At 37.7% G+C, this 23,356-nt stretch overlaps 1 protein-coding gene across 1 annotated transcript in view; it reads right to left on the bottom strand.

Moving 5' to 3' along the window:
* The window catches only part of BRWD1 (bromodomain and WD repeat domain containing 1), a 124,993-nt gene that overhangs the window by 96,884 nt on the left and 4,753 nt on the right, over nt 1-23,356 (bottom strand). The window contains exons 5-8 of the mRNA XM_055569708.1: nt 8,714-8,864; nt 6,573-6,671; nt 5,933-6,093; nt 4,466-4,687 (exon numbers count right to left, since the gene is read on the bottom strand). Of these exons, the coding sequence (XP_055425683.1) occupies nt 4,466-4,687; nt 5,933-6,093; nt 6,573-6,671; nt 8,714-8,864 (633 nt within the window). The remainder of the gene's footprint in view (nt 1-4,465; nt 4,688-5,932; nt 6,094-6,572; nt 6,672-8,713; nt 8,865-23,356) is intronic.

Here is a 23,356-nt window from a genome sequence, read left to right on the forward strand (position 1 = left end):
AAAACACACTTAGCAAAGGAGTAAGATGAACAAAACTACCAAAGTGAGAGGGAATGTGGTATGTGACAGCAACAGAAAGATCTATACTAATACTGAAGTTACCTTGGAATACATGAGCTCTTATTACTGTCAGTTTAATTCTATATATAATCTAAAACCCTAGAAATGATATTTGTTGCAGGTGGTCAATGTTTATTTCCATTTACCCATACACATTTTCTTTCAATTCTTCATTCCTTCTTATTACTCCAAGCCTGGGATCACATTCCTTCTCTGACTGAAGAATACTATTTCAAATTCCCCTTAGTGCTGTCCCATCAATATGAAACTCTGAGTCTGTCTGAAAATGTGTTTATTGCACTTCAGTGGATTTTCAGTAGGTTCAGAATTCTTGACCTGCAGTCATTTCCTATCAGCACTCTCAGAAAAGCACTCCTTTGTCTATGAACCTCCACTGCTTCTACTGAGAAGCTGGCCATCAGTCTTGCTCCTTTTGTTATTTTCCCCTCTGATTCTTTAAGATTTCTCTTTGTTTTTGGTTTTAAAACTAAATGTGATGTTCAATAGTTGTAGTTTTCTGTATATTTACTCTGTTCAGGAACCTTAGCATTTCTTCAATCTGTGGCTTTATTTCTTTAGTGTATTCTGCAAACTTCTCAGCTATTATCACTACAAACACAGCTTTTGCTTCATTCTCTCCTTCAGGAATTCCAGTTACACGTATGGTACATATATATGTATACACATGTGGAATCTTTTCAGCATCTCCTCTTTATTAACTAACCTATTTTGGTACATTCTAAACTCTTCACTCTGTGCTTCCATTTGTTTATTTTCTCTGGCCTCATTGCCAGCTCATTAATTCTCTCTTTGACTTCCTTAGAATCTAGTCTGCTGTTAAAACCATCTACTGAACTACTAAATTCAGTTGTACACGTCAGTTCTCAAATTTCCTTTTTACTAAATCTAGTTCTCTGATGAAATTTCATCAATAGCTGAATTTACTATACTTGGTTATTTCCAAAATATATCCTCCCAAACCCTACAAGTCTGTCAAAATTTCTGCTAAGCTTCTCAATCACCTATGAAACTGCTGCTGCTAAGTCGCTTTAGTCGTGTCCAACTCTGTGCGACCCCATAGACGGCAGCCCACCAGGCTCCCCCGTCCCTGGGATTCTCCAAGCAAGAACACTGGAGTGGGTTGCCATTTCCTTCTCCAATGCATGAAAGTGAAGTCGCTCAGTCGTGTCTGACTCTTAGCGACCCCATGGACTGCAACCTTCCAGGCTCCTCTGTCCATGGGATTTTCCAGGCAAGAGTACTAGAGTGGGCTGTCAACTGCTAAATGCCTTCAAATTCAAGGTTCCTCGCTCTGGGCTTTCCATATCTTGGCTACATAATTTCTCACTATGTAAGTACTTTGTGGAATGGAATGGAAATGAAAACAGTGACAGACTTTACTTTCTTGGGCTCCAAAATCACTGCAGATGGTAACTGCAGCCATGAAATTAAGACACTTGCTCCTTGGAAGAAAAGCTATGACCAACCTAGAAAGCATATTAAAAAGCAAAGACATTAACTTTGCCAACAAAGTTGGCATCTAGTCAAAGCTATGGTTTTTCCCATAGTCATGTATGGATGTGTGAGTTGGACCACAAAGAAAGCTTGAGCACCAAAGAATTGATCCTTTTGAAATGTGGTGTTGAAGAAGACTCTTGAGAGTCCCTTGGACTGCAAGGAGCTCAAACCAGTCAATCCTAAAGGAAATCAGTCCCGAATATTGGACTGATGCTGAAGCTGAAACTCCAATACTTTCGCCACCTGAGGCGAAGAACTGACTTAGAAAAGACTCTGATGCTGGTAAAGATTGAAGGCAGGAGGAGAAGGGGACGACAGAGGATGAGATGGCTGGATGGCATCACCAACTTGACAAATACGACTTTGAGCAAACTCCAGGAGTTGGTGATGAACAGAGAAGCCTGGCGTGCTGCAGCCCATGAGGTCACAAGGAATCAGACACGACTGAGCAACTGAACTGATCAGTATTCTGGATACCTTTTCAACTTCATCCAACTTTTCTATTAATAGTTTCCACCTAAGCATTATGTCTCTTACTCCTCAAGGATGTTACTTGATGCTGCTGCTGCTGCTAAGTCGCGTCAGTTGTGTCCAACTCTGCGCAGCCACATAGACGGCAGCCCACCAGGCTCCTCCGTCCCTGGAATTCTCCAGGCAAGAACACTGGAGTGGGTTGCCATTTCCTCCTCCAATTGTTACTTGATACTCAAGGTTCTAACTCTAACCCAGTTAGTCTAATACTAACACTATTGAGAATGTAAATTATAAGTGATATTGTATACTGTTACCCATGAGAAAGGTTATGTACTGAAATACTGACAGTGATTATGCTAAATGGTAAGATTATGGAAGTTTTAAATATTATTTGCTATTAACTACTGTCTAGTTTTTTTGGCAAACAATATTACTTATCTTTTTTTAATAAAAAAAGAAAGCCGTTACTACAATTAGGATGGTTTATACATGCCAGTAACAACTGGGCAAAGAACATGAAAAAGATTAATGTATCATGCACTTGTTTGTGTTTGAACTTCAGAGTAACCACTAGCAAGCACAGATAAGCCTTCTGATGTATAAAAACTTACTACCACACAAGTAAATGCTCTGATATATTTGGTAGGTGATAAATCACAGGTGGGCCCCTATTAACAAAACAATGAGGCTTTCATTGAAGACCAGAGCTTCACTCTCACACTGAACAATTTCATAATGGTTTTAAAACAGATACACTCACAAACTACTTACTATAAATGTTGCTGTAATATTGTCTACAAGTTCATAACAAACTTTAAAATTTTAAAACCTGTGGAACACAGCTGGGATTTGAATTAATTTTTAACCTATAAAGTCCTCTAGAGAACAATATACTCATTGTCAAAAAATAAATAGGCAAACCAAAGATTTTCCTTCAATATTCAAAGTAAAACTCAATCCCGATTTTAGTTGTCATCCTTAAAAACAAGTCTGCAGTCTCTGTTCTTTAAGAATATTGACCACAGGAGTTGAGAAAAGTCACTTTTACCACAGACTTCACAACAAATTTATTTATAGACCACTCAACATATAGCCTGGGTAAATTCACATATGAAAATGAAACCACTCTCCTTGTTTTAATCAAACTCAAATCAGAGGGTCCAACATGCCTTAAAAGGCCTTATAAATCATTCCTACTAACAAAACGTAATTTCTAAGAAGTGACTGAATATTACCATTCTCGGAACTAACGGATCTAAGGCAACTACAGAGAGACCACCTGGAAGAGCATATGCTTTAAAGTAACCAAGCCTCTTTTAATTTCAATCAATGATCCTCACCTACCTCCAACATTCTGAATCAAACAAAATCTTAAGCAGTGGGGCCTAGCAATCTGTGTTTTAAACAAAGCCTCCAAGTGACTCTCATACGCATTAAATAAAACTACTACTCCGGATCCAACAACCAACTTACAAGAAACACAAAGAAACACGTTAATCTATTCTACAAGGAAGCAAATGGTACCCAAACTGTGGGAACTTTTAAACCCAATTTCCTCAACAAAGAAACTGCAAAAAAATTGGACTAGATGGTGAAACTTGTTGTAAAATTCTTTTAATGTATAGCAACCAATTGTAAGGTATTGACTTTGGCTCCTAATTCAAACAAACTAAATAAAATAATGCTATTTATGAAAGAGTCGTGATTGACTCTTTGTGACCCCACAGACTATACAGTCCATGGAATTCTCCAGGCCAGAATACTGGAGTGGGTAGCCTTTCCCTTCTCCGGGGATCTTCCCAACCCAGGGATTGAACCCAGGACTCCCACACTGCAGGCAGATTCTTTACCAGCTGAGCCACCAAGGAAGTCCATTTATGAAACTATTTGAAATTTGAACATCAACAAGTGTGATGATAATGTTTTTGGTTGTGTTTTTGCTTTAGGTACAAGGCGAAATAGATGAAGAACTGGCCAGGGATGATGGACACATAAAGGCTCATCGTACTATTTTGTCTACCATCTATACGGTTCAAAAAAATTAATGTCCACAATAAAGAAAAAAATATAGTTCAGCCAATTTAATCAACTTATCAAAATCCACAAATTTTAAAGGAGAAAAATTATTAACCTGTCACCATGAGTGTATGTATAATTGCCACTCACTCAGTTCAACTGTAAACCTAAAGGAAATAGTAAGTCATCCCAGTAAAGCTCTTAACTACATTAGGTATCTATTACATTACCCTTCCAAGATTCATGGAACTATGATTAATTATATTTTTCCTGATTACTAAATTTAAAATATATCATGTAATTACTAAACATCTCACTATTTCTCATCTCCAAAGATAATGACCATTTAAATGAAAAGGAGACAGTCCACAAATGTGCACACTAAAGGGGGTTTTACCTGTAAAGATGTAATTGATCCCGTGTGTCCTTGGAGCACAGCAACTGGAGCACAGGTTCTCAGGCACCACACTCTAATTATTTTATCACAGCTCCCTGCAGCAATCATTGTATTCTCATAGTTTACTGCCATATCTGAAATTTCTGCAGAATGACCTCTTAATGTGGACAATAGGCGGCCATTGTGTGTTGACCAAATCTTCACCAAACAATCATCTGAACCCTAAGAAAAAATATACCCCAAGATAAAATGTTAATACAGCAAGTCTTATATTTCATTAAAAAAATACCATTCACTTGTCACACAAATTAAATGTCTGTATCTCCTCCTCTCTTTCCAACTGTCGAATACTCTGTAAATTATGAATCTGATGGCCAAGAACACTTACAATGTTTTTTTTTCTTCAAATCAAATAATAAAAGAGATACATTCTTGCAGTTTTCATTTCTATGGCTTAGACCTATTATAAAGACTATTTTCTCCAAATTCTCTGCCATGTAATAAGTCCAGCTAAAAGTCCAAGGCGCACCCATTTCAGTTAACAAAGTGAAATGTTTGTTTAGTTCACATTAAGTTAAATAACTTGGTAAGTATTAGTTAGGACAGTTCTGTTTCACAATGGCAACTGTGGCAATTCCAAAAACAAAAAATAATGGGACTAAAGCCCTCATTTTAAATAACTAAACAACAGAGTCTCAAATTTATAGTACCATCCAGTATCCATCCATCCAGAAAATATCTGAATATCAACTGTGAATCTCAACAACAGAAAAATGAAATCTAAACTTCTTATCCATCCTAATTTCCCTTAAAACACTGAAAGTGAAGTCACTCAGTCGTGTCCAACTCTTTGTGACCCCATGGACTGTAGGCCATGAGGCTCCTCCATCCATGGGATTTCCCAGGCCAGAATACTGGAGTGGGTTGCCATTTCCTTCATCAGGGGATCTTCCCGACCCAGGGATAGAACCTGGGTCTCCTGCATTGCAGGCAGACGCTTTAACCTCTGAGCCAGCAGGGAAGCCCAAATTCCAAAAATTTACATGTAGTTTTACAATAATTATAAAATAATCTTTCAGTGTTAATCAATTTCCCCAGATCATGAGTAATCAATGTGAATATGAATCACCTGTAGACATTTGGATTTGAGGGGAGAGGGTCTTTCTGATTAGGGGATTTTTTGGATTGTTTTTGGTTAATACACACTAGAACCTAATTCAGTAGGTCTAGAATGAGCTGGAGGTGATCCACAAACACCATACAAGGCCTGATTATATGCTTCAGAATTACAGGGGATACTTAATAAAAATGCAAATAAAAATGCAAAAATGCACGGACCCCACACCAGACCAAGTCAAAATTTCTGAGAAAGGGAAAAGACATATTTAATTAAGCTTTCCTAGATAATTGTGAGGCACACTAAAGTGCTCCAGATGATACCAAATTGACTTTAAAATGGTAACTCACTGTAAAGATTCTATGTCCTGTCCTATCAAATGCTACACAGTAAACAGCAGACAGATGTCCAAGAATCCTCCTGTGCATTTTTATGTGCTGATACATAGTTCCTGGAAATGCTGTGCTAAAAGTGGAACACCCTGTGAGTTGTTTTCCTCGATGGATCTCCACTAGGAAATAAAAACATGAAAATGGTTAAGGGGAAGCCAGTATGTGAGAAGCTAAGAAAAACTCCAAAACAATTTCTAGAGGGCCACAAAAATTAACACTTGAGAAATCCTAATGATGAAGTTTCTTCCCAATTCTGTTCTATTATAAGCACTGATGCTGCTGCTGCTAAGTTGCTTCAGTCATGTCCGACTCTGTGCGATCCCATGGACTGCAGCCTACCAGGCTCCTCTGTCCATGGATTTTCCAGGCAAGCGTACTGGAGTGGGGTGCCATTGCCTTCTCCGACTATAAGCACTAGTACAGATTTATTAAATAAGATTGTTCTTCATTACCTTTTATTACTTTTAGTAATAATTTTAGGAAAGCAATTATCTGAAACATTACCAGCACCTCCTTTAAAGTTTTAATACAGCAGTTACAAAATTGGTCAAGAAATTAAAAAATTATTTTGGGCAACTGAAAAATCAACCTCACTTACCAAGATTTGGTGGGGAACCATAGTTCACCGGCATTTCAGGAGGTCTTCCTCTATGAAGAGCAGCAAAGGCAGAGCCCTTCCAAACTGTGTGCCTGCAGTCTTTAAAATGAATTTTAGATACACATAAAATCTTGAAAGTTAACCCCAAGAAAGATTTTATAGAATACTTACGTATATTGTAATAAACTGTTTATTAAAAGGTTTACCAACTAATATACTTTAACAGAAAAGCCCTAGAGGTTTATTAGACTATTTCTGAAGGAAAAAAAAAAATTTAAGACATCTCAGATACAACAACAACAACTAACATTTGCGTAGCACTTTACAATTTACAAAGTGCTTTCCACATACATTATCTCATTGAATCCTCACAACAACCCTGTGAGGTAGGTATTATCGCCAATTTACAAGTGAGGTAACTGAGGCTCAAAGGTTCCAGGACCTTTAAAGAGATCCACTGAAAATGACTTGTCAAGATGGACCATAAAACCAAATCTTTTGGCTCCAAGTCCTACTCAATGCCAAATGGATTTTTATTTTTCATCACAGAATTACACCATACAATCATTAGTGATAAAGGTCTTACTCGCAACTGATCCAATTTTCCCATAATGGACATTTTTGTAAGGAAATTTTTTTTTCATTTATATGAAAATCCTTGACTTATTTAAATGTTACTGAGTTTAAAATTAATGCTGGCCAATATTACCATGACTTTAATCTACTTAGTATTGACAAACGGCTTTCCTCTTGTTTTAGGATCATAGACAATCCTTTACACAAGAGCACATGTAGGACCTGTGAGTCTGAACACTTAATTCTGAAGTCCTATCCCTCTTAGCAAATACACAAAGAAAACTGTCTAACCCCCTCTAGAGGAGATAGCAGCAGAGCACAGAGTATGCTGTGCTAGAAATTAGCTTCTGCAGAACTGGAGGAGGAAGGGAAGAAAGGAATTATATAAACCTCCACTGAGCCTCGGGTGCCCCAAACTAACAGGCATATCATGTTTTACAGGAATGAATTCATTACCACTATCATTATCAGTTACAAGGCATCCTCTCATGTCACTAGTACAAACAAACAGAAATATAGTCCCTACCCTAGGACAGCTTGCTGAAAAGCTTCTTCTACAGTCTGCCAGTTCTAAAGCAGTGCTCATCACAGAACAACATTGAGCTTGACACAAGTAAAGAAAACAGAAGAAAACAGGCTACCCAAGCAACTACTATATAACAACCTAAAATAGAATAATTACAAGGTGAGTAGAACACAGAAAAAGGAGGAATATGAACAGTTTCCTGATTCGAGCCACAGTGTGGCGTGACTACATAGAGCACTGAAAAACAACTAAAGCTGACAAACCAGTCTGGCATGGAACCAAGAGGAAGGGTTGTTCTTTCTCAGTCAAACTTTATACTGGTGGAGCATCTAAGAGGCAGCATCACAACAGCAACAGATCTTAAAAATAATCATGAGGGATGAACGTGACGGATACTCAGGATCAGAAGAGCCAACATTCTTGCCCATTAGCGGTTAAGCCACGTTGTATACATAGATTGTATCACATACATATACTCAGTCTAAGTGATTTATACCAAGCTAACAGAAAAACAGCAATTCCAAACATTTTGCTACCACATAATTTCGCAAAAAATTAAATTGGTGGAAAAAGAACCATGCAATTGTACATTTTTGGTACTCATTTTCAAAATGCTACCAAATTTAGAAAATCACTTCCCCTTATAACAAAGGGCTTGCAGAATCTAAATATCAAATGAAATACTTCTAGCATTTAAAGAGTTTATTAGACACATACAATTACATTCAATGAAGTTATAAGTGAGCTACAAAATGGAAAATTAAGAACTCACATTGATAAAACCTCAAACACATCTCAGAATAAATTCAAGCTTTTGAGCTTAACATCTATACCTTTATCATTTTTTAAATGCAGAAGGACCCATTAAACACTGACGTAATAGAAATCAATGCCTAGGCTAAATGCAGATAATTTTATAGTCCACAGCATGGTTTTTAGTTACATATCACCTTTCTTCCACAATGCTTACATTACTTCACAATTATAGTAATTATTAAGCTAGTAATACAAAGCAGAACACTTCTTCAAATTAAGGTACCTTTTGCTGTACGTAGCAAAGACTGCCTTCCTGCCCCAAGTAAAGAAGTGACTCTTGAAATGCTGGGTGGGATCTCTTTATCCAGCATGGGACCGATGCGTTGGCAGATTTGCAACAGATGGTCAGGAGCCACATGCTTATTGGACAAGACCTGATTGGAGAGCAATTTTGAAAACAACATTTTTTACAAGAGTTTCAAAAAACAAATACTTAGGGACAAGTTTGACGAAACATGTGAGAAACATATACAAAGAAAACTACAAAATGCTGCTCAGAGAAATTAAAAAACAAAATAAGCAGTAAATTAATCTACAGATTCAAAGCCATCCCAACCAAAATCCCAGTAGGCTTTTTTTGTTGTTGTTAGAAATTGAAAATTTTATTCTAAAATGTATAGCAAACAGCTTAGAAAAGCCAAAGCAGCTTTGAAAAAAAGCAAAGTTGAGAACTAACCACCTGATTTCAGGACCTGTTATATAAGAACTGATTTTTAGCAAAGGTGCAAAAAAGAAGATAAATCTTTTCAAAATTGGTGTCAAAACAAGGGAATATCCATTTGTCTAAATAATTATAATAATAATTAAAGTGAAAGTGTTAATTGCTCAGTCATGTCCAACTCTTTCCAACCCCAGAGTTTGTAGCCCACCAGGCTCCACTGTTCATGGAATTCTCCAAGCAAGAATACTGTGGGTAGCCATTCCCTTCTCCAGGGGATCTTCCCAAACCAGGGATCAAACCTGGGTCTTCGCATTGGAGGCAGATTCTTTACCATCTGAGCCACCAGGTAATTAACTTTAATATGTACATGACACCATAAACAAAAATTATCTCAAGATACATCACAGATCTAAATGTTATCATCTAAAACTTTAAAATCTATAAAAGAAAACTTTAGAAAAAAATCTTTATGACCTGACATTAGGCAAAGATTTCTAAAATGACACCAAAAACAAAATCCACAAAAGAACAGATCAATCAAGTATACTTCACCAAAACAACTTCAGTAGGTATTGTTAAGAGGATGAAAAGACAACCATAGGCTGAAAGAAAATACTGGCAAACTATGTATCTGATAAAGGACTCATATCCAGAATAGATAAAGAACTATCAAGACAATAAATTTTTAAAAACCTAATTTTTAAGAATGATTTGACTAGATACCTCACCAAAGAAGACATACAGATGGCAAACAAACACATGAAAAGATGCTCAACATCACTGGTAACAGATGAAACACAAATTAAAACCATAATGAGATATCATAAAAAAGCTAAAATTTAAAAACCTGACCAGACCAAGATCACAAGAATGTAGAGAAACTGCTGGTAGAAAGGGAAAACAGTACAATCACTTTGGAAAACAGTGAGGTAGTGTCTTTAATAGTAACACATACATAACCATTTTATCCTGCTATAATACTCATAGGTGTTTACACAAGAAAAAAGGAAGCATATGTTCACATAAAGGTTTGCACATGAATGTTCTTGAACAGCTTTCTTCTCAAGAGCCCGGAAGTGAACACAATTCAAACGTCTATTAACAGGTGAATGACCAGACACATTACTGTGTCTGTACAATGGAATACTACTCAGCAATAAGGAAATTTAGTAACACAAATTAATGGGTGAATCTCAAAATAACTGTGGAAAGAAGCCAGAAAAAGGGCACATCCTTTATGATTCCATTTATATAAAACTCCAGAAAATGCAAATTAACTTATAGTTACAGAAAGCAAGTCACAGGTTACTGGGGGCTGGGAGAGAAGCAGGAGGAATTATGAAGAGGAAACCTTTGAGTGTAAGAAGGATGTTCACTATGGTGATGGGTTCATGGTGTAACGCATCTAAATCTATCACTCAAACATTTTATATGCAGTTTATTCTGTCAATTATATCTTACAAAAAAAAACCTAATGTTACCTGATATGATTTGGCATACATCTTAACACTTCATCCCATGGGCTCCTCAATCGCATTGAGGAATTCTGACAAAACATCACTGTCAGGACTGTCCCAACATTCAAGACACACAGTATCTCTGCTCTCTTCCATTAATACCAAAAATATTCCCCATGCCATTCTGATACCAACAATGCTCCACATTATTTCCAAATTCCTTGAGAAATCCCATTCCAAAAAAATTTGAAACCAAGTTCTATTAATAAATCTCTTTTGGCTCTGAATCATGAATTCAAATGTAAAATAAACTTGGATTCAAAATAAAGTTTTTGTTCATAAACCCTGGTGACATCTCTAATTTTCCAACCTGACCTAACATTTCCCACCATAATAGATATTCCAAGGCAAAACTCAAAAGATATTATCAGAGCTCAGTCAGACCTCAAAAAAGCATTCACTTTTTTTAGTGCCAAGATATCACTTGGCACTCTGCTGCGAAGTGTCAGTATGTACAAGTTCAAGAACTGTTGCAGATAATTAGCTCATCATAAGAGTGGAGAGGAAGACAGGTGAAACTAGAAGGTAATTCCAACAGGATCAAGAAAATCAAAGATCTAAGACCTTGTCAGTAAAGAAAACCTGAAAACAAAACCCCTATTAAAGCAATTGTACTGAGTGAGGTGAACAACATAAGGATAAAATATCCTATGGATTAAATATATAAGATAAATAACTTTGGGAAATGGCAACATGACTTCCATAACGTGGAAAAATCACACTTCTCTAATAGTTCTCTTTGAGTTTTCCACTATTTAGGTGGATGTGTGTGTTAGTCTCTCAGTCCCATCCAGCTACTTGTGACCCCATGGTCTGCAGACCACCACGCTCCTCTGTCCATGGCATTTTCCAGGCAAGAATACTGGAGTGAGTTGCCATTTCCTTCTCCAGGGAATCTTCCTGACCCAAAAATCAAACCCAGTCTTCTGCATTGCAAGTAGATTCTTTACCTTCTGAGCCACCAGGGTAGCCCATTAGGTGCACAGAGAACTCCTAACTATATACACAACCAACTCTATCTGAGTTGAATGGAGACTTGTTTTTGAAGATCAGCTATAAAAGCTAAGGATAAAAAAAAAAACTCTCCAGAGAAAAGGTATGGATAGAAAATTTTAAACAGATTGTTTCCCAGTGGTAGAATCTTATTTTCTCTCAAGTGATATGGAAAGAGAGCTTTACAAACATGCAATAAAAGACTGCCTGTATTGAAGCAGCAATAAAACTGATCATTAAAATAATAGGAAGCTTCAACACAGATAAGTGGATCTAGATAAAGTCCTTATAGGAATATGGACTCCATATGGCGGCTATTAATTCCCATGAAGAGAATTACAGATTCTCTGCATTTTTTCTGAGGATTCTAACGTAACCAAATCTAAATAATAATAATGATAAAAATCAGAGATCTGGGGTGGGGGGGACTTCCTCTTCTTGTACAAAATAAGATGTATCTGAAAAATAATATAGTCCTAGTACCAATATAGACCAAAAAAAAAAAAGAAAGAAAAAGAAAAACCAGTCCTGAACTTTAAAAAATATCATTTTGACAAAAATTAATATAAGTAATAAATAGGTAATTTTCCTTTAATATTTTCAAGTCCTAGATAGGAGCATTAGTAACAGTTTCTAACAAGAGCTTCAGTCAGTATGTCAGTTATACAAGGCTCTCAGGAGTCAGGCCAGAAGCTAAATCCTTTCAGTGGCCAAACAGCCAATCCCTCGACCCTCTTGTTCACTGTAGCCATATTCAGTTTCAGGAAGTTTATCAGCCACAACCCTAGAATCACTGTGTCATTATCACCAAGTTCTGGTCATAGTGATCATGAGCCCCTTTCAAGCCCTGGGTAGCAGTTACAGAAAGTGGGAGTAAAGTCTAGATAACCTAATTGGAAAATTATGGGGGAAAGTAGCTTGTTCTATAAAGTTTGGGATGCTGTAATCTAACCAGGATCTAAGATGAATATTTAATATCTTAAAGATGTACCTGTCTGACCTTTACCTTTCCCTCAAAGTATCTTAAACTACATCCAGAAATTTTGCAATGGAAAATGTGTAAGTAAACTACCATAACTCCTGTAACAATGAAAATTACAGTACAGCAAGAGAGTACTTGAGTACAGAAACACAAGAAGTGACAGAAAGCACTGCCTTTTACACAAAATACAAAATTTGGTGTCTTCCTTAAATTCTCCTCAGCTTCTGATGACAGACGTTCTTTATTTAAAATGTGCAAATTTTAAAAAAATAAATAAATAAAATGTGCAAATTTAGTATCAATGGCAAAATATTCCCCTAAGAAATAAGAGGATAAAAGAGCTTAACAGTATAGACAAAAGGACCTACACAGAGAAATGTTCTAGTGCTGGTGTGAGAGCTTCATGTAAAAGCACTTTAATGCGTTTTAATTACAGAAAGTTAACTAGCTCTAGCTTCTCAGAGCAGTGACCGCTTGCTTACCCAACAGCCATCACCTCCCCACTTCAGCATTACCTCACTTTTCCAGTTTCTTTCATAACCAAGAGACCACATGATCTAGTTCTGGCCAATGAAACTGAGAAGACATCTCCTGAGGCAAGGGAACATTCCTGGAAAAATTCTCCTCCCTAATAAAATAGTCACAGGAAGAAAGAATTCTTCCCTCCCAGCATTTCTAGGGTATGATGGTAAGAACTGCAAAAAACCATCCAGCAACGTAAAAACTAAGAGTCTGAGGTAAAAAGACCAAAACAGCAAGGCTGCCAAAAAAGAAAGGCAAAGACTGACTCTAGTGAGGCCATTAGACCCCTGCATCAATTCTATTTATAGACATGTAGGAAACCATTGTAGATCTTTATTGTTACTTAAGCCACTGCTTCTCAGCAAATGTATTGATCAGATAAAACTATTGTGCCACATGCAATCTCACCAATCCTAACAGCATGTTTCCCAATCTGAGTATCTGTAACAAAGTAACCCACCAACCATCTCAATCAAGCCAGGCTTGCCTAGAAAATGCTATTAATGCTGACTGCTATGTTAAACCCGAGAAGGCAATGGCATCCCACTCCAGTACTCTTGCCTGGAGAATCCCATGGATGGAGGAGCCTGGAAGGCTGCAGTCCATGGGGTCGCTGAGGGTCGGACACGACTGAGCGACTTCACTTTCACTTTTCACTTTCATGCATTGGAGAAGGAAATGGCAACCCACTCTAGTACTCTTGCCTGGAGAATCCCAGGGACAGGGGAGCCTGGTGGGCTTCCGTCTACGGGGTCACACAGAGTCAGACATGACTGAAGTGACTTAGCAGCAGCAGTAGCTATGTTAAACAGAGATACAGCCTTAGCTAGGATTTCTATGCAGTTCTATTAGTACCATTTTCATCCTCCCTTAGCAAAACAATGATCCCTCTTTCTAGACCACTTCAGCTTTTTCAAATTACAAACTATTCAGGAGGAAAAAAATCTAACATTTCTGATATTGTCTGCTTGTTTGGGATAGAACCCTGGCCCTGGCAGTGAAAGTCCTAACCACTGGACTGTCAGGGAATTCCCGTAAGATTTCTGATTTTCTTGATAAGAGAGTTCTCTTGCTGTTTCTAGACCTATCATCAGATCATCTGACAAGAGTAAAATACAGAAAGCAAAATTCTCAGGAACTTTATCCATAAATCAGCTGACTTCTGAAGCATCTTGAGATTTGTGTGCATCAGTCTTGTCTGACTCTGTGCAACCCCATGAACTGTAGCCTGCCAGGCTCCTCTGTCCATGGGATTCTCCAGGCAAGAATACTGGAGCAAGTAGCCAAGCCCTCCTCCAGGAGATCTAGCATCCCTTAAGTCTCCTGCATTAGCAGGCGGGTTCTTTAACACTAGTGCCAGCATCATCTGGGAAGCCCCATCTTGAGATTTCTTCTATATCAAATCAAAATAATAGAATTTTCTAAGCTGAGTATGACCAAAACATGGACTTATTAAAGTCTAAATTCTATATGGAACTTAACGAAGAGATAAATATTCTCCCCCCCAAAAAACTTCATTTTTTAAAAATGTTTAACAAGATGTAGCATTGGGTTGGCCAAAACGTTCACTCATTTTCCCAGTTACAATGGCTCTAGTAGCACTTAGTTGTCTTAACTTCATTCGAAGTAATTTTGTTAAGATTGTCTTGTGACAGTTGTCATATCAGCATGCATTAAAAAAAAAAAAAAACTTACTGAAATTGGTGAATTTTTGTGTAGCCATTTTAAAGTTGAAGATAGGGGGAAAAGCAACATTTTTGGCATGTTATGCTTTATTATTTAAAAAAAGTAAAAACCCAACACAAAAGACTTGTGCAGTGTATGGAGAAGGTGCTGTGACTGATCCCAAACGTGTCAAAAGTGGTTTGTGAAGTTTTGTGCTGGAGGTTTCTCACTGGATGATGCTCCATGGTCAGGCAGACCAGCTGAAGTTGATAGCGATCAAAGTGAGACATTGAGAATAATTATACCATGAGGGAGTCAGCCAACATACTGAAAATATCCAAATCAAGACTTCCCCGGTAGCACAGTGGAAAAGAATCTGCCTGCCAATGCAGGGGATATGGCTTTGATCCCTGGTCCAGGAAGATTTCACATGCTGTGGAGCAAGTAAGCCTATGAGCCATAACTTCTGAGCTTGCACTCTACAGCCTCAACTATTGAACCTGGGTGCCACAACTATTGAAGCCCAAACACCTAGATCCTGTGCTCTGCAACAAGAAAAGCCACCTCAATAAAAAGCCTGCATACCACAGTGAAGAACAGCCTCCACTCACCACAACTAGAGAAAGTCCTAGAGTAGCAATGAAGACCCAGTACAACCAAAATTAAATAAATAAAAATTTAAAATATCCAAACCAAGTGCTGAAAATCATTTGCACCCAGTTGGTCATGTTCATTGCTTTCATATTTGGGTGCCACAAAAGCTAAGAAAACCTTCTTGACTGCATTGCTGCATGCGAATCCCTACTTAAACATGAAAAGTTGTTTTTTAAAGCAAATTGTGACAAGTGATGAAAAGTGGATATTTTGCAATCATGTGAAATGGAAGAGATTACGGGGCAAGCAAAACGAACCACCACCAACCTCATCAAAGGCTGGTCTTCACCCAAAGAAGGTGATGCTGTGTACATGGTGAGACTGGAAGGGAGTCCTCTATTATGAGCTCCTTCCAGAAAACCTAATGATTAGTTCTGATTAGACCAACTGAAAGCAGTGTTCAATGAAAAACATCTGGAATTAAACAACAAAAAAATGAACCATCTTCCATCATGATAAAACAAGACCCATGTTTCTTTGATGACCAGACAAAAACTGTTATAGCTTGGCTGGGAAGCTCTGATTCGTCTGCTATATTCAGACACTGCATCTTTGGATGATCTTTTCAAAATTCTCTTAATGAAAAAACAATTCAACTCCCTGGAAGACTATAAAAGGCCCCTGGAATAGTTCTTTGCTCAAAAAGATTAAAAAAAAAATCAAGGAAGATGGAACTATGAAATTGCCTAAAAAAAGATAGAAGGTAGTGGAACAAAATGGTGACAATGCTCAATCAAGTTCTCAGTGAAAACGAAAAACCATGTCTTATTTTTACTTAAAAACCAAAGGCAATTTTTGGCCAAACCAATAAAACAGAAGATACCGGCACATTTTTTTTTTGGCCACAAAGCTTGTAGAATCTTAGTTCCCCAACCAGAGATCCAACCTGTGACCCTTACAGTGGAAGCGCAGAGTCCTCATCACTGGACAACCAGGGAACTCCCAATACAGGTGCACTTTAAATGCATGAATTTTACAAAAGCTACAGCCTACAGAAGATATGAAATAATAAAAGTTCTTGGTCAAATAATTTCAGTCACATGTACATAGTAAAGACCATAGATTTCAACATTAAGGCAAAACATCTCCTAGTCAGTCTGAGCTCATTATTTCACCCAGAAGTCTGTACCTATTTCAAATGATCAAAAGAAATAAAACCTATTCATATTAGCTACATCTTTAAAACAAATTCATAAAATACAATACAAACATAAATCAAGAGTTTACAGTCATATAAAAGAAATGTAGTTGATGGAAATGTAAAGGTTCAGCTGCTAAGCCCAGAAATGTCTGAAATACTAGGAAAATGCAATTAAACACTCAAAACGGAAATACTAATTCCCAAATAAAAAGCCAGAAAGAACCTATGGCTTCACAGCTGTTGGTTAAATTACAGTTCAGAGCCAATTCCCTAGTATGTAATGATCATCTTCATTAAAACAGTACAGAATGCCAGAGGAACAGAAAGAGATCATGGAGGAAAGTCAGAAAGAACTTAGAAAATAATGATGACTGTGTTCTCTACAAAGATGACTCAGATGGTACTCAACTGTCTGACAAACTGGAAAAGGCTATAGACTCAAATATATCATATTAACCAAATGCTAAAATACACTCTACATAAAGACATTAAAAAAGAAATTATAAATGCCATAGGAAAAAATATAAATGGATATATAATATTGCCTTTATAATTTTATTGTACAGAAAGGCTTTAAGGACAACCATAAAGGCAAAATAAAGATTAAGAGATGCAAAATATTAAAAATCTTGAACCACCAAAAAGAAAGAAAAACCCCCAAAGAAAACTAAAAAGCAACCTGCAAACTGGAAAAAGGAATTCAGAACAAATGACAGACTAAAGAATAACCTATATATATATATATATGAGTGATATATATTATATATCCATTTATATTTTTTTTCTTATATATATATGGAGAATACTTACAAAACAGTAAGACAGTAGTAGAAAAGCAGATAAAAGATATAAAAAGGCAATTCAAAAAAGATGATTACCAACAGCCAATAAACTCACTTCTTTTAAAAAAAATCCTAGACATTTAACTACTGGGTCAGAGATTAGGCAGGTTTTTAAGGCTGACGGTGACCACACTTTCTTCTGATCTTCACATAGCTGGCTCCTTTTCATCCTTCAGGTCAAATGTTATCCCATCAAAAAAAGGTCTCCCTCACCATTCCTTAAATATCAGGTATCTCCTTTCACCCTCCCTTCCCAATCCCCATCACTGGTCTTAATTTGTATTACAGTAACTGGACTGCTGGCTCCTGGTCAGTTACACCCCAAGGGGCCAGCTCCAAAAATGTAGGAGCCTTGTCCATCTCCTCCAGACTGGTATCCCCAGAACTCTGAACATGGCAGATATTTATTTATTGCATAAATGCACCACACATTACTGAATGAATAGTCAACATACAAAGTGCAGCATACAGCCCAAATAAACATAACCTCATCCAAGTTACTTGTCTCTTCCAAGTTCATTTCAAACAGGAAATCATGATACATGTAAGGTAATAGGGTTGCTGAGAAAACTAAGAGAGAAAACGCAAAGGTTAAAGCTCTTCTGTGCAGTACTTGGCAAAAAATGCCTCAAACCTTAACCATGAGTACTATTTTATCCATCAAATTAACAGAGATAAAAAAGGTTATGTGGGTATGAAATCAGTGTATTACTGCATACAATAGTCGAAAGTTTAAACAGGAACAGACCTAAGGAGAACAAATCAAACATTATAAAATACAAACCATTTTGTGAAGTGAAAGTCACTCAGTCATATCTGACTCTTTGTGATCACATGTACTATACAGTCCATGGAATTCTCCAGGCCAGAATACTTGAGTGGGTTGCCGTTCCCTTCTCCAGGGGATCTTCCCAACCCAGGGATCAAACCCAGGTCTCCCACATTGCAGGTGGACTCTCTATCAGCGGAGCCATCAGGGAAGTCAGTAAACCATTTTACTCAATGATTAAATTTCTAGAAATTTATTACAAGGGACAATTATGTACATAGATAAATAAATACATAGATATATAAATCTCATTTTGATATTCGCAGAATCACTAACAGAAAAACCTGGAAACCAAACGTCCAAGAAGCAAATAGTTAGGTAAAATTTTCCAGAGAAATGGCAAGGAATTAATTTTTTTTACCCCAGTTTTGTTAGATTATATGCATAAAGAAAAATAAACACTTCTCATTTTAGTGATTTTTTTCATTTTCTCTTTGCTTTTGCATTTTCTAAATATTCTACAATGAAAGTAAGCAAGCTTTAACATTAGGCCAATTTTTAGTCACAGTTCACACAGAAAAGCTAATGAACTAATTACATACCAGTTTGTAAATACCTATAGAAAGGTCACTACCAATATCTTCAAATATTTACATAAAAATAAGGGCAAATTTTAAGGCTTTAAATTGAGGCTCTACCACAAGGTCTTTCTCAGGCAAAGGTCTCTCCATCTAGAATCTGGCCTCAAGTAAACCAATGACAATTTAACTAACAGATACCAGAAAAAAGGGGGTCAGGGACTCTCCAGATCCACAGGAAATACGGTTAACAGTTCTAACTCTACATCTAGCTAGTTATGGGAAAGCTGGACAAAGTACTCACTAGGACTTCAGATTCCACATTAACAAAAATAACAAGAGGAAATAATGTATATTTACAATGTACATGTCTAAGTATTTAAAGGCTTTGACTAATTTATTACATTAATAACAGCTAATACTTACACAGTGATTATTATCTGACACTGTTGTAAGAACTTTGTATACACTAGCTTACTACACCTCCCAACTAATTCTCATCTTAAAAATGAGAACAAGCTGGGACTTCCCTGGTGGTCCAGAGGCTAAGAATCCGCCTACCAATGCAGGGGACATGGGTTTGATCCCTGGTCTGGGAATATTCCACATGCTTCCAAACAATGAAGCCTGTGCGCGACAACTACTGAGCCTGCGTGCCTACAACTCATGTCCTGCAACAAGAGAAGCCACCTCAATGAGAAGCCCAAGCACCACACTAAAGCCCTTATTCAGCAACGAAGACCCAGTGCAACCAAAAATAATTTTTTTTAGGCGAGAACAAGCTGGATTATCTTTAAAATAACTTTTATCAATATCTCCCCTTCACAGAGCTAAGGAAACCAATCTAAGTTAACTACACCCCAGAAACTGATAAGCCCTTCTGTGAATAGAAAACAAGACTTCAGCTGTTTTCATCCCTTAGCAGACAGGCAGGAAGAACTGACACAGACAAGAAAAAGAAAAAATCTGCCAAACCTTTAAACAGCTGCCTGCAGACTCGCACAAGTGATGAGAATGCTAAGGAGCTTCCTCAGAGTAAGTGGCACCCACTCCCATTCCCTTCCATAGGCCTTCACCAATTACACAGGGCCAAAAACTGGATGCAGAGCAGCTGGGAGAGAAACCTCCTAAGGGTAGGGATAGTTCAAGGTAGAAAGCCAATGGCTGGACTGGAGAACAAAGAGAACTCTTCATCAAACAAAAAGTAGGCAGCTGGAATATAAAACAGTACACGATCTTACGAAGTCTGGAAAGCTGGCAACTGGGCCATAAAGTATGACCTCCCAAGAATCTCACTAGGGCCCAAATTTCAAAATCGGCTGAAAAAGTCTTAATCCCACCCTCAAAAAATGTGAGCCAGTTATTAAATGAATACAATTAAAGTCACACAAAAGGTCAGAGATGATCAGATACAAATTAGATTGACCCAACCCCACACTAATAGTTTGGGGGGGGGGGGCAGGGGGTGAGAAGCACATCTTTTTTTTTTTTTTTTTTTTTTTTGACCACATCTGAAAGCATGTGGGATCTTAGTTCCCCAACCAGGGATCAAACTCTTGCCCTATGCAATGGAAACACAGACTCTTAACCACTGGACCACTAGGAAAGTCCAAGTTACCTTCTTTACGGAGACTGACTGACTAAACTACTCTTTTAATGTAAAAAGGCCCACTATACTTCAAAAGATAATGAAAAACACATCAAAACAAAACATGAGACCCAGGGTCAAGAGAGGGAGTGGCCAACAGCAGCAGACCTAGAGCTGGCCAAGATGTTGGAAAACGTTCAGCCATTATCTCCTCAAAATACTTACTCTGCCCCATGCTTCCATCCTTTCTACATGGGACTTTTAAGCTATTCATTGAACTACTTGATATCCTACAGGTTTAAGAAGCTCAGAGAACCTTAAAGTGCCAAAAAAATTCACCTAGGCACATGTGCTAGGCAGTTTCTGACATGGACTCCAATATCTCCACCTTCTGATACTCACAGACTTGTGAGTCCCCTCCCCATGAGTAGCTTATTTCTAACCAAAGAGCACTAACACTGGGTAACATACCCATTACTAGCTTACAAAAGAGTGTGACTTCTGTCTTGCCTGCAGGCTACCGCCTCGTCAGCTTTCATCTTCCGACAATGCAAGTTGCTAGGTTGGAGAGATTAGTATGGAGCTGAGGGCAGCCAAGAGCCAACCAGGAATCGAGTCAAGGCTCTCAGCCCAACAGTCAACTCTAGGGACTGAACCAGCCAAAAAACATGTGAATGTGGAAGCAGTTCCTTCCACAGTCAAGCTTTCGGTGCAAACGCCAGCTCTGGGCAACACTTTGAGTGCAACCTTGAGAGACGAAGACAGAGGAGTCAGCTCAGTTGTGCCTGGATTTCTGACAAACTGTGAGACAGTAAATCTGTGGGAATTCCCTGGTGGTCCAGTGATTAAGACTCAGTGCTTCCAATGCAGGGGGCATGGGTTCCTTCCCTGGTTGGGCAAATAAGATCCCACATTCTGTGTGGCATGGCCAAATAGAAATAAATAAATAGATAAATAAATTAATAAATTTGTGCTGTTTTAATTCATTAAGTTTCAGATAATTTGTTATAGAGTGATAATGACTATAGTATATCACATAAACCTTCTGAAAATTAAAGACAAAATGAAAATCTTGAAAAGCAACCATAGCGAAAAAAAAAACATTATATTGGGACTTCCCCGGTGGTCCAGTGGTTAAGAATTCACCTTACAATGCAAGAGACACCGGCTCAAATGCCTCAAAGCAACTAAGCCCAGGTGTCACAACTAAGACTCAACACAGCCAAATTAATTAATTAAACACACACACACACACAACTTAAAAGAAGAAACAGTAAGACCGATGGCTTTTCAATACTAATGTGCTGAAAGAAAAAAAACAGAACTAAGCAACCAGAATTTCACAGCTTAAAAAAAAAATGCATTTAATAAAATCAAAACAAGTTTTCAAACCAAAAAGGAAAACTAAAATCATTGTCAACAAACTTTCATTAAAAGAAATATCAAAATAAGTTGTGGAGACCAAAGAAAAAAGTAGCACAGCCAAGGCTAAGTGGCTCAGACAGCAGCACCACTACCATAATTTGGCACTAAGCTAGAGAGACTGCCATTCTCCATCCTACTTTGTGGTCATCCATAAGGGTAAAAACCAAGTATCATAAGCCCACGTATTAGAGCTCACATAGACTGTATTTTGTTATTTCACAAAACACTACAAATATAAATTAGGTGAAGGGGAAGTCTACACAATATGACTTAAATGTCCCATCAATGTTATCACTCATAAATACTACTGATTACTACTGTGTGCCCAGCACAGCAAAATCATTTTTTTCAGTATTTTTACAACACTTTTTATTGTTATACAGATCAAAGAACTGAGGTAGAGATTAAATAACTCGCCTGAGATTACATGTGTCAAAGCTATGGTTTTTACAGTAGTCATGTATGGATGTGAGAGTTGGACCATAAAGAAAGCTGAGCACCGAAGAATTAATGCTTTCGAACTGTAGTGCTGAAGAAGACTCTTCAGAGTCCCTTGGACTGCAAGGAGATGAAGCCAGTCAATCCTAAAGGAAATCAACCCTGAACATTCATTGGAAGGACTGGTGCTGAAGCTCCAATACCTTGGCCACCTGATGCAAAGGGCCTACTCACTGGAAAAGATCATGATGCTGGCAAAGATTGAGGGCAGGAGAAAAAGCAGACAATAGAGGATGAAATGGTTGCATAGCATCACTCACTCAGTGGACAAGAACTTGAGCAAACTCCAGAAGACACTGGAGGACAGGGAAGGCTGGAATGTTGCAGTTCATGGGGTCGCAAAGAGTCAGACACAACTTAGCAAATGAACAAGAAAATGTAGTAAACTAGAAAGGCAGGATTACAGCCCAAATCTTTAACTTAACACTGTCCTATTGCTAGACTGCAGCTTATCACACTGTTATGATCATTAGGTATTCCCAAATGGTATCAATGAAATGCCTACAGAAGGACAGATCTCTACAGTCAAGTACAAAGAAAATGCAGAATCCATATGGGGAGGGGAAAAAAAGGCTGCACTCAGGATAAAGGGTCTTTAGAATCCACAATGAGCAAAAAAAAAAAAAAAAAAAAAGTAATGTGACTAGTTGCAATATAGATTTGGAATACATAGTTGTATCATTTTAGTTATTCATTTTTTGGCTGTTTGGCACAGCATACAGGATCTCAGTTGGAACCCGTGACCCCTGCAGTGGAAGCACAGAGTCTTAACCACTGCCAGGGAAGTCCTGGGAGTTTTGTTTCAAATGAGTAAATGGTCTTGCTATAAAAAAAAGAAAAAAGTTTCAACTTTAGACTCCAATAGAGTCCATCTGGCGGTGCACCTGAATTTCACATCTTGGGTTAGAATTTTCTAACATAACCTGAGTCCTCAATCCAGTAAAAAGCTCAAGATGGTTATACCACTCTCCCCTTGATTTGAAGAGTGAATTCGTAAACTGAGGAATGTTGACAAATAAGTAGAAGTGAAG

The sequence above is a fragment of the Bubalus kerabau genome, chromosome 2 (genome assembly GCF_029407905.1).
Source record: "Bubalus kerabau isolate K-KA32 ecotype Philippines breed swamp buffalo chromosome 2, PCC_UOA_SB_1v2, whole genome shotgun sequence".
Lineage (NCBI taxonomy): Eukaryota > Metazoa > Chordata > Mammalia > Artiodactyla > Bovidae > Bubalus > Bubalus kerabau.